The sequence below is a fragment of the Mirounga leonina genome, unplaced genomic scaffold (assembly GCF_011800145.1).
Source record: "Mirounga leonina isolate KUSES-001 unplaced genomic scaffold, KU_Mleo_1.0 Mir_151, whole genome shotgun sequence".
Taxonomy (NCBI): domain Eukaryota; kingdom Metazoa; phylum Chordata; class Mammalia; order Carnivora; family Phocidae; genus Mirounga; species Mirounga leonina.
The window spans coordinates 50534397-50546537 of NW_023270377.1; the positions used below are offsets into that span (position 1 = coordinate 50534397).

Consider the following 12141-nt stretch of genomic DNA (forward strand, 5'->3'; position numbering starts at 1 on the left):
TGTTGTTTTGAATAAGGAATTACGTGTCGTCTGTGTTTCAAATCTGCAAACCAAAGGCATACTTTTATTTTTTTGACTGATGAGTTCATTTTGGACTTCTTAAAAGAAATACCTAAGTATCTCCAGGTGCTTAAATTCTTAAAAGTATCTAAGCTGTTTACACTTGATAAAAATAAGTAGAAAAAACTGCCGACTGAAATTGAGCATTAATTTTTTATTTGGTGTGATAAAAATGTGAGTTTTGGATATTGGATTGGCAGTTTCTGTTTCTCCCTGTAAATGATAAGTTAAAAATGTCCTGTATAATTTTTTTTTACTAGATAAGAATGCTATTTCTTGTCGCTCTTGATATGTGTACGTATTTAGAAACTTTCTCGGCTAACAAATGTTATGTCATAATTCCTGAGGATAGTAATGCATTGTGAGGGCTTTTCAGTAGACTACAGGAGCAGCCCTATTTGTTTAAACCCTGGTTTAACCTGATTATTAACAATTAAATTGTGTTTTCTTCTTACAATTAAAGTGTATTCAAATTTATTGGTCCCCTGCTTCATAGATTTATCTCAGTATGTGGTGTATTCAAACAGAATTTTGTATTTTTAATTAGGGGATTAGATAAGTAATTCTGAAGAGCCAAAAAAAAAAATTGTTAGACATCACATTGCTTAACCATCTAATATAGCATAAGCGTGTGTATACACTATGTTGTGGGAGCCATCTATCAGGCAGACCTGTTTTTCAGGCAGTATTTTAAAGAGTGGACATGTGCAGAAACTGTGAGCACAATTAGCGCCAGGCAGATAAATCCAGCTCTAATCCTGTTTACGGTCTGCATCAGACAGATGTGCCAAGATTGATTTAGACAAGCCCTAGGCTTACAGTAATATTTTTAAAAGTGCCATTCACTGTTCTATTTTTGTTAAACCTTTGTTAAATATTCTTAAGTGTTGCTGGTTTTACTCCTCTTGTTAACCACTGTAACCTACTCTGAGCAGGTCCTGCTTTGCTCTCATGGTGACGGGGTAACCTGCTAGGAGAGGTTATCTTTATTCCCTGTAATTAAATTGACTTTTCCCCCCAAGAAAATACAACAATAGGAAGTGGGTGCTGAATTAAATAAATAGCATGATATCCAATAGACATATACTTAAATCCCTTGCAAGAACAGATGGTCCCCAGTATCTCTGTAAGTAATGTGAGAGGACAGTTAATGTTCTGAAACAACTAGCTATAACCAATATGATACTAATGAACCAATAGATTTCAAATAATAAACCACATGCCACAAAGAAAAATTCTATGTCATCTGTAAGGTTTATGTTTTCATAACCTGAAAAAAAGTATACAGAGGATTTCCATATTTTTATCTACTGTTATCAGATATTATTTTATGGATGGAGTTTTATTCCACATTTTTCACCAATAAAGTGATCTCTTAACATTAAGGTAAAATTAAAGTTGCATTTAAAATACATGCCCCAAAGTTTTGTTCCTTTTTTTTTTTTTTTTAACTCCTCTTGTACATGCTGTCTGCCTGTGTTCTGTTGTACGTGGAAATGTGGCTTTTGCATACAGTTGTGAAAACACTTGCTTTTATTTGTGGTGGAAATTGGTTGTATTATAACAGCAGTGGCTAGCATGCAGATCCAAGTAGCTCTCTTGTGGATGAAAATTTAAGCAGAGATACAGGACCAAAATTTTTTTAGCGTTTATAAATTTAAAAGCAGTATTTTTTCTGGTTGACAGGGAGAATAAAGTGAGTCTGAATTATTCTTAAGATATTACTACAAAAGGGTATAGAGAAGTGGTCGATTTTATAGACCCATAGCAATAGTCTTCTCTCTCAGAATGGTTTTTTCCCCTTTAATCTCGTTTCTCATAAATATTTGTGTATTCTAAGTGTGTCCCAAAGAGTAAGTGTTTTGGAGTGGGGATTGAGGAGACACAATGACCTTGGATTTTTCAGTTTATCCTATCAGATGATCTCCAGAACCTTCAGCCTTCACTGGGGGGTTAGCCTCAGGGTTTTCCACCTAGAAACCTGAGGAACCTTTAGCCTTCGCTCTCTTTCAAGTCCGGGAAACCAGTGTTCCGCTGTCCCACAGAGCCAGCTGGTCTACTGCTCTATCTTAAGAACTTCAAAAACAAAGACCTAGAAAAGCACCACCTAATCTGATACCTGATTAGTCTGATTAAACAATAGTTAGGCAGTTCCAAGCCTTTAAATAAAAACAGTTTAAATTCAAGTTCACAGAATTCTAACAAGTTTTATTCCTGAGGACCATATTCAGAATGAAAAAACAGTTTTCTGTAAAAGCTGTAATACTATACACATCTTCAAGTGTTAGGAAACAGTTATATTCAAAATTAAATGAATCCCATTTTAGAAAACGGGGTGGATTTACTTTCGTAAATGATTAACACTGCAGAAATAACAGATCAGAAATTCTACGTAGGGAACTGGTACCTGAGAGATTGATAGAGCTGCTGAGAAAAAGGGTGAAGAACAATCGTCTATTGTTAGAAATTTGTTAAGTTTTATTCACAGATCAATTATCCTTCTTCTCCTTTCAAATAAAAGGTAAACGTTTGCTCTGAACCTGTAGGTCTTTCTTTTAGTCTCTTCTTGTCACTTCAGCAAAGAGACCATTCACTTAAAAACCCCAAATTTGAATCTGTGGGCAAATGCAGGAAAAGAGATGAGAAGCCTGAGCAAGGAAAGCAGGAACTAGGAATCAGAGTTACAGGGGTTCTGAGAATGTTCACTCTGTGAGCTCCTGGTTGCTACAATCTCACTTCCCATTTCTCCGAAGGGCACTTCAGTCTCTGATCAAGTACTGCTCTGTTAAGGGACACATTCATTGTCTTGCTGGTAGAGACACAATGACAGTTTGCCTGGTGTTTTAGGTTTCACTAGATTTAAAAAATGGGTCCAGAGGGTCAGATGAGGTGTTTATATTGGCCCAGTGTTCTTAAGGAGTTTGGTTAAGAACCCCCAAAGTGCTTGGATTGAAATCTTGGGTCTGCCCCTACCAGATGTATAACCATGGACAAGTTACTTAAGCTGTCTGTCCTGAATTTCTTTTAATTTAGGAAACCGCATCCGCTTCATAGGGTTGCTGTGAGGATTAAACAAGATAATAGATGTAAAGGGCTTAGGGCGATGTCTGGCATAGAGCATGTGCTCAGTAAATATTAGCTATCCTTTTAAGGGAATGGAATTTTAAAAAAACAACTAACATGATTAGGAACTATTTAAGGATGAGCAAAGGAAACCATCTTCTTCAATTGATTACAGAAATATTCTCATTGTAGAAAAATTAGAAATTCATATATGCAAACTAAATCACAATCTGTTCCAAGTTTTTATATGCATATTCACATATAAGTGCATGTGAAAATATATACACGTACATGATGTATTCAATAAATATATACAAAACAGTAATGGAAATATGCTGTGCTATTTTAGACACCTTTCTAGTCCGATTTCTCCATTTTAATGGCTGAATAGCATTTTATTATATGAATAGATTTTATAGAACCAATACTATTACTCATTTAGTTTGTTTCTCAGTTTCATGCAAATAATGCTTGGGGAAGCATTCCTTTAGCTAAATTGTGCATGTTATTTATTCCCTTAGGGTACATTCCTGAAAGTAAATTGCTGGACCAAAAATAGGTGTATTTTAAAGCATTTTTCCTTTTCTACATTTTAAAAAGATAATAAATGTAATGCTGATTACAGAGAGGGAAGTTATGGAGGTTTATAGGAAAAAATTAATCTCTTATATCCACATATTTCTCTCTAATAGGTAACCAGTATTAAGTTTGTTGTATGTTCTCTACTTGAGTTTGTTTTTCCTTTTTAATGAAAGTGAGATTAAATCCCTCCGATTACTTTGTACCTTGCTTTTATTCTACTTCTTCATATCTCTTGCCATGAATGTCTCTAGAGTTCTGACTTGCTATTTATGAGCTGCAGAAAACTATGATTCAACCATTCTCCTATTGAAGAACAGGAACATTGCTTTAAATATTTGTTATTATAAACACTGCTGCAATTAACATTTTGAAATCTTTTGATACGTATTCCCAACTTGTTCTCCAGCAGTTACCATTTTTGCATTCCCACCAGTGCTGGGATTGGTTCCTTTTACCCCTACCATCCCCGAGCATGTTTTTGATCTTGTGCCAGTCTAAAAGGCAAAAACTGGTATCTTGTTGTTTTAATTTGCATTTCTTTGATTACTAATTAGATTGAACTTTCTCATATGTCTATTGGTCAATTTGCATTTCTTCTTTTGTGAAATGCCTGCTTGGGTCTTTTATGTACTTTGCCACTAAAGTGTTCTGTTTCTTGATTAAATAGATTATTTAACTGTCATGTGTTGCAGTTATTTCTGCCCCGTTGGCTTCTGCTTGTGACATCAATTTATGGTTCTTTAGGTCTTTATAGGCGATGGAATAATTTTTTTCTTTCTTTATTGAAGAATAATTAACATACGGTGTTTTATTAGTTTCAGGTAGGCATTGAATAATTTCTATGTGAAGTATCTCAGTCTCTGTATGTCTGCTTTACTATCTCAGTCTCTGTATGTCTGCTTTACTGTCACTCTTAGGGCTTTACTAATTTATGGTTATACAAAGTTCTTTCTAATCTAGAAATACTGGTCTATATTATGAAATAGGGTTCTATTTCTTTTCCTTTTCAAAAGATCAACCCGTTCTAAATCACCTTTTACTGAATATTTCCCATTGAGCTTAGATGCCACCATTATCCCATTAGTGACTTTTTAAATGTATGCAAGTTTCTTTGAACCATTCTTTTGTCTATTCCTAGATGTTTTAATTATTGCAGCTTTACAAAATATTAATATCTGATCAGGCATATACTCCCCCCTCATTACTGTACTTTTAAAACATTTTCTTCATTAATATAATACATTTATTACAAGAAGATTTGCAAATCATTTGATTAGGTTCCTTGCCCCTTACATCAAAGAAAATAACATTGAGATTTTGATTGGAATAGCATTATAAGTAGTTATTTAATACTGAGAATACTGGCATGGAAAAAATGTAATCTCAAAACTTAATAGGTCTCCATTTGTTCTGTTCTTTGTTTCTCGGTATGTTTGGGATTGCATTTTTCCCCCACACAAGTCCAGGATCATTTTGCTGAATTTATTCCTAGGTATAATATGCTATTTGGCATGGGATCTCTTTATCCCCATTCTGCCTTCTTCCTGGGTATTGATATATTTGTAACCAGCTTCCTTACTGGGTATTCTTATTAGATCTAGTGATTTTAAATAGATTCTTGTGGATTTTGCAAACATATTGTGATATCATCTGTAAAAAGTTATGATTCTAGTCTCCCTTCGGCCCCTTCCACCATTGTCTTTTCTTTTTCTTTCACATAGTATTGACTAGAATAATTGGGAATAGTAAGAGTGATAATAAGTATTCCTGTACTGTTTCCAGAAATTCTTCTGGTTTTTACTACTAAGTTGTATCTTGGATGTTGGTGTAGTATCTTTAAATTTTCAGTTTACAAGAGGCTTTAAATTAGAATAGTCATTGAATTGTTTACTGCCAAAGTAAAGCACACACAGGGTAAACAATTCAGATTATAATATAGATCTTCCAGTGAAAAGAGGACTTTATTTCATCCTTTCCATTTTTTTCTTTCCCTCAGTGGTTCTTGGTTTCCTTTCATCCTTCCTTGGAGCTCTTACTTATTGTATGTTATACTACATAAAAAAATTAAATTTGTGTGAGAGACAAGGTCATAATCAATATTACAAGATTAGCCTGAAAGGAGCACCTTTGACAAGCCTGCTTCCTTTCATCCTTGAAGGTAGTAGAAGGATGTAAGATCTCCTTGTCCCTCCCAAGTGTTGCCCGGACCCTGGCCATGTGTCCCTGGGTGACCGCGGAAGTGTGCCATACACAGACTTGAAGCCTGAGCTTTCTAAGGAAATGTCAGGCCCAACAAATTGCTTGGGGTTCACCTTATCCCACCACCAGAACACTGAGAAAAGGGCTTGTTTCTTTTTCCATGGTCTGTGTGCTTTAGGAACAGTCGGGCATAGTTTGCAGAATGGTTGGGAGAGGCCCACTCTGAGAATGCAGGGAAGCAACTTCCTTAGACACCTGAAGTCCTTGCTCCAATGGAGAAGAACGTGTCTGAGAAAGGACTAGGGGAGCTGAGGGAGGGCCTTGTGTGGCTGCTCTGCCCTGCGATTCTCTCTGCATCGGCTTCTATTGACTTTTTCTTCTCTTACCATAGGTCATTTTTTTCCTGCTTTCTTACATGCATTGTGATTTTTTTTTTTTTTAAGATGTATTTGAGAGAGGACGCGAGTGCAAGTGGAGGGGGGCAGAGGGAGAGAATCAGCAAGCAGACTCCCTGCTGAGTGCAGACCCTGACATGGGGCTCCATCTCATGACCCAGGAGATCATAACCTGAGCTGAAATAGCTGGATGCTCAACCGACTGAGCCACCCAGGCACCCCATGCATGCATTGTGATTTTTTAAAAATTATTTATTTATTTGAGAGAGAGAAAGCACGAGCTGGGGGTGGGGGAGGGAGGGGCCGAGGAAGAAGCAGGCCTTTGTGTAGGGCTCCATCCCAGGACTCCGAGAACATGACCTGTGCCAAAGACAGATGCTTAACCAACTGAGCCACTCAGGCGCCCTGCTTTTTTGATTGAGTGATTTTTGATTGAAGGAAAGAGATTGTGAATTTTGCTGTGTAAAGCATTGTTTTCTTTAGTTCTTAGGGTAGTTCTCTCTCCCTGGCCTCTCACATATGCCATATATACTCAGCTGAAGATTCAAGGGGGACCTCTGCAGAATTCACTTCCCTGCAGTTTTCTCCTCTCCAGTAATTGGCCTAGTGAACTCAGTCATTGTGGCTTTCCTGGACTCTTCCTTCCTGCTTCACCCACAGAGACAACCAGACTCCACCAGGGCTCCCTACTTACACGGTGGCCTAGAAACCCTCTGTAGGCAGTAGCCTGGGGTGCTCCTGGGGTACCTGTGTTTGCCCTCTCTCAGGGACCACTGGCCTGGGCTACCTCCATGTTTCATGTATCCTGCACACCATTTTAGTTATTTCAGGCAGAGAGTTAACCAGTCCCTGTGATTCTGTGTTGGCCAGGTTAGAAATTTTAGAAGTACTCTTGAAAAGTATAAAACACGCCGACTTTGAGAGTCCGTTGAAATGGTCTTTTACCATAAAACACGTTTTCTGACCTGTGGTTAAACACAGCCAGTAAAATTTCATGGCACTCTAAAATATAATCTGACTGTGGTAACATTCAGGTGGATTGATCTTTCTAGACTGGCAGGGATTCACAGTGTTTCATATAGGAATCTTACTGTGCTTCCTTTTTACACGTTTTACTTTACCTGGAATGTATGTATCCTTTTCCTTACCCTTTGCCTTTCATAATTGTTATAAACTCACTTCTGTTAGGGAATTGTCTTCTTCCCATTATTTTTTCCTGTCCCAATGAGGGCCAAGGAGCATCTTGCATAATGCTAATTTACTATTATTGAAATGTTGCTTTGTTTAAGTTCTTGAAATTCTTCTGTTGAATATCTTCAGGTTTTGAATGTCCTGGGACATCAATGTGACAGGGACTCAATGCCATTTTCTCTTTTTTCATTCTTGGGAAAACAGACCCAGTTTTTCTTTTCTTCCCTCCCCAACTCACACAGGGATTGACGACACAAAACACAATCAGTAAAATTGATAAAGATCTTGTGGGTTTTCACTTTTTGTTATTGATACATAGAAGAAACGGACACAATGATTTTGACTGGAAAACTTAATTTTTTTTCAGGTGACTCCAAGTATGATGTTCAATGTAAAGAAGAATTTATTGAAGTCAAGGACATATTCTCTGTCAAACTGAAACGACGTTATTCTGCTAAGCAGCAGGGAAATGGTACTTTATTAGGTATCACACTCTTCATTTGTTTGAAAAAGGACCAAAATAAATTAAAAGATTCTACGCTTGATCTTATTAATTTAAGTGAAGACCACTGTGACGTCTGGTTTAAACAATTCAAGAAAATTTTGGCAGGTAAGTACTCTTCATGGGAATTTTTACTGAGTCTAGTTTACTTGCTGTAGGGTATTAATCTGAACATGATACTGTATTTATGAGTACAACAATCCTTGATTATGTGAAAATAGTTTCTTTTTTTTCCTAGTTCGCTGAGTGTTTTTATCATGAAAATTGAATTTGGTATCTGCTTTTTCTACATAGGTGTGATGATCATATTTTTTCCCCCCTCATTCTGTTGATGTGGTGTATTACATTGATTTTGGTATGTTGAGCCATCCTTGCATTCCAGAAATAAATCCTACTTGATCATGGTATATAATCCTTTTAGTATGTTACTGAACTCGGTTTGCTAGTATTTTCTTGAGGGTTTTTATATCAATATTCATAAGCAATGTTGGTGTGTAGTTTTTCTGTTTTTGTTTTGTTTTTTCTTTTTTTTCCTTGTATCTTTTATCTGGCTTTTGGTATCAGGCTAAAGCTAGGCTCTTAGAATGAGTTGGGCAGTAATTCTTTTGAATGACCACTTCCATGAAGAAGCTTTGATAATCTGAAATAACACAGTTCTTAAGTAATTTAGTTCAGATGAATTGTTTTTGAAAGCATACTTATTTTTCTATTCCTGTCTCTTGAGCTTCTATTAGAATTATTTTCCTTCCACATATGTACTGATGGTAAGTGTATATGTACTGGGTGGCTTGAGGACAACAGTCTATAAGGGTTGATTTTTCTAAAGGTTAATATCCAGAGGACAGAGAATATATGTACTAAAAATATGATGATGAATTTAGTGTATCTGAAATTTCTAAATGACATTTATATTTTACATACTAAATAAAATGCATGAATACAAATATGCAATTTAGATTTCTAGAACATATCTAGTTAAAATATAATCAACTGAGTTTCAGGATTGATTTTTTTTTTTTCTCATACATTTGTAAATCTTGTTTCCTTTCAGCCCATTTCTTTCTGTTTGCCAGATGGATCAGAGTAGAGGCAGCTGGTGTAGTTGATGGTGCAGTTTGGTGTAAGGTGACACAGGGCAGAGCGGGGTGCCAGATGAAGAGCAGCCACGTGATGATATTAGAAAGTTGCAGGCCAGGCATCATTGATCAAGAAGACTGAGGGCCCAAGCTGGCCAAGGGCAACCAACGGATAAGGTTATGCCCATAGACAGGAGCTGAAGTGACATATTAAAACTAGGAGACCCTGTTACTAAGTAACCCATGCTTCCTTGTTAGCTCCCCTGGGACCTTCAAGGCGAGCTGATTCTTTTAAGAAGGCAGGAAACGACAGAGGCCATAGTAGAGTTCATGTCTCTGGAAACAGTGAATATATATATTTAACTAAAAGCATTCCACTTTAACAGTGGGTTTTTTATAGTGTTTTATTTTAAATTCATGTGAGAAGAGATTCTAAAAAGTTTAAGTGAAAATGAAAAAATTAGTAAGTTCAGTAGAATTAAATTTCTTTGGGCAGGAGGTACTCATGAGACTCATGGTCTATAAAATAAGAAAGCCATTTGATTAGGAGAGGCAAAGCTCTTCCTTTTACTGAGGGTCTGAGAAAATTTTCTCCCATGGGGCTTATGAAGGGCTGGCAGAGTGACCTAAGAGGCAACTTGCTGCATGTATCTCACCCATAAAACCAATAATAAGCCAGAGGACCTCACAAGAAAGCTCAATTTAGTAAAAGCAATTTTATAGTAGAGGGGCTTATTGAAACAAAACAGACCACATGTACAAACACACACACACACACATACACACACACAAAACATTGCCCAAATATTTTTCCAGCTTAATGAATGATGTTTTGGTTTGGTCTAGGATTAAAATCTAGGAAAATTACAGAGATGAATAAATTTATGTATCTTTTAGGATGTAATCTTCAGGGAATGTTACTTTTTGTAATTTTGATTTTGAGAAGAGTTGGAAAAAACCAAAAAAAATGATTTTGATAAGAGTTGGAGATTGTGAAATATATGAGGTCATATTCTCTGGCAAGTTTCCTGCAGGACAGTGATTTTTCTGATTCAAACAAAAAGACTGACAGTTGAAATCAACCAATGCAAACAAACAAAACAGGGTTGAAATCCTCTAATAAAGGAACCCAACCAAGATGGTCTGAATGAATGACTTTGCCCCCAAGTGGCCTTAGCAGGTCTTGTAGGAGGAGCCAATTCCTCCTCATCTCCATGCCCTACAGAGACATTCCTGTGTCGATTTCATTATATACAAATGCATGGTTACAACTCCAAATCTCTCTACCAAACTTTATATTATACCAACATTTCCTTTTTAAGGTTAGTTTTAGAACATTTTTCTTGAGATATATATATTTTTTACGCTTGCAAATCCATGTGTGTTCATTAAAGTGCCTATCAACTGATGGGGCGCCTGGGTGGCTCAGTCGTTGAGCGTCTGCCTTCGGCTCAGGTCATGATCCTAGAGTCCTGGGATTGAGCCCCGCGTCGGGCTCCCTGCTCCGCGGGAAGCCTGCTTCTGCCTCTCACACTCCCCCTGCTTGTGTTCCCTCTCTCGCTGTCTCTCTCTCTGTCAACCAAATAAATAAAATCTTTAAAAAAAATAAAGTGCCTATCAACTGAGAGACCAGCACAATTGGCTCAAGCCTCATTCCAGAAGTGGATGGGGGGCCTGTGTCTTTCTTGAGGGAATGAGGGTGATTGTTCTTCCTGGTCCTCTCCGGCTCTGATTTGCAGAGTTGAGTCTATTTTGGATTATCCTCCCGTCTCACACTCACTGTCCCTATTCCCTGCTACACTGCATTAGGATTGGCAGATGGTGATTGCTGATTTCCAGTTTTTTTAAAAATCCCTACCCAAGGAATTTGTGTTTGCACCAGACTTGACTTAAGTTTAAGCTGGGGGTAGAAGAGGGCAATACATAGAAATGTACATCATAAAAATATAAATGACTTATGTTGGAATGTTAGACATCACTATTTTAAGTTCCCAAACCTTGCTTTTAACTGGTTCTGTGGCAAAATCAGATTTAAAAAAATACATTTTTGTATGGATTTATTTTGAATGATGTCTTTAATCAGCAAGTGGAATTTTTTTCCTGCCAGTCTTCTACATCTCCCCCCCACCCCCCTTTTTTTTTCTGTGAAGATAAATGTGAAGAGAAAATGAAAAGCCTCAGCTGGTTTTTCCTTTAGTCTAATTCATCTTACAATTAGAATTATAGTATATTTGGATATTAAGAATTATTTTCAAATATTCATACTTATATTTTGAACTGGAGCAATGAAACAGATGTGATGAAAATTTTTTAAAAGATTTTATATATTTATTTGACAGAGGGAGACAAAGCAAGAGGGAGAACACAAGTGGGGGGAGTGGGAGAGGGAGAAGCAGGCTTCCCTCTGAGCAGGGAGCCCGATGCGGGGCTCGATCCCAGGACCCTGGGATCATGACCTGAGCAGAAGGCTTAATGACTGAGCCACCCAGGCGCCAAGATGTGATGAATTTTTGAGGAAAGAACAAATAGGCAACACTAGAAGGAAGAAAAAGGCAACTCCCAAATATCTGAAGTTTTAAGACCTAGACAAAAAGTGACCAGATTAAAGTTTATATTTATATTTACATTTGTATTTATAAAAAGGGAGTCTTAAAACTTTCAATTTTTATTTGAAAATAAGTCCTCTTACATTTCAGTTTAAAACACAGTTAAGCACAGTATCTTTTTTAATTCTTAGTAATAGAAAAGTCACCGTAACTTTATTGACTAATAGGCAATATTAGGTTAATTCATCCAACACACATTTTTGTATCAGGCCCTGTGTTAATTGCTGGGAATACAAAAATAAATGAGATATATGCCTGTGTAGAGCACTCTTGCTCTGGGAGACAGAGAGGAAAATATGAACAGACCAATAGGGAGCATCACCATTGATCATTGATTCAGAAATTAAAATCTTAAAAAACACAATTGAATAAGGCTAGTGTATCGTCACTGATAAGCCTAACATATAGTTACTATGGTGAAAGTAATTTGTTTTTTTCTGCCTTTTTTATACCTGTGATACAAAGAT

At 36.8% G+C, this 12141-nt stretch overlaps 1 protein-coding gene across 1 annotated transcript in view; it reads left to right on the forward strand.

The window, feature by feature from the left end:
* The window catches only part of CERKL (ceramide kinase like), a 110484-nt gene that overhangs the window by 33717 nt on the left and 64626 nt on the right, over positions 1–12141 (forward strand). The window contains exon 2 of the mRNA XM_035008352.1: positions 7858–8100. Within this exon, the coding sequence (XP_034864243.1) occupies positions 7858–8100 (243 nt within the window). The remainder of the gene's footprint in view (positions 1–7857; positions 8101–12141) is intronic.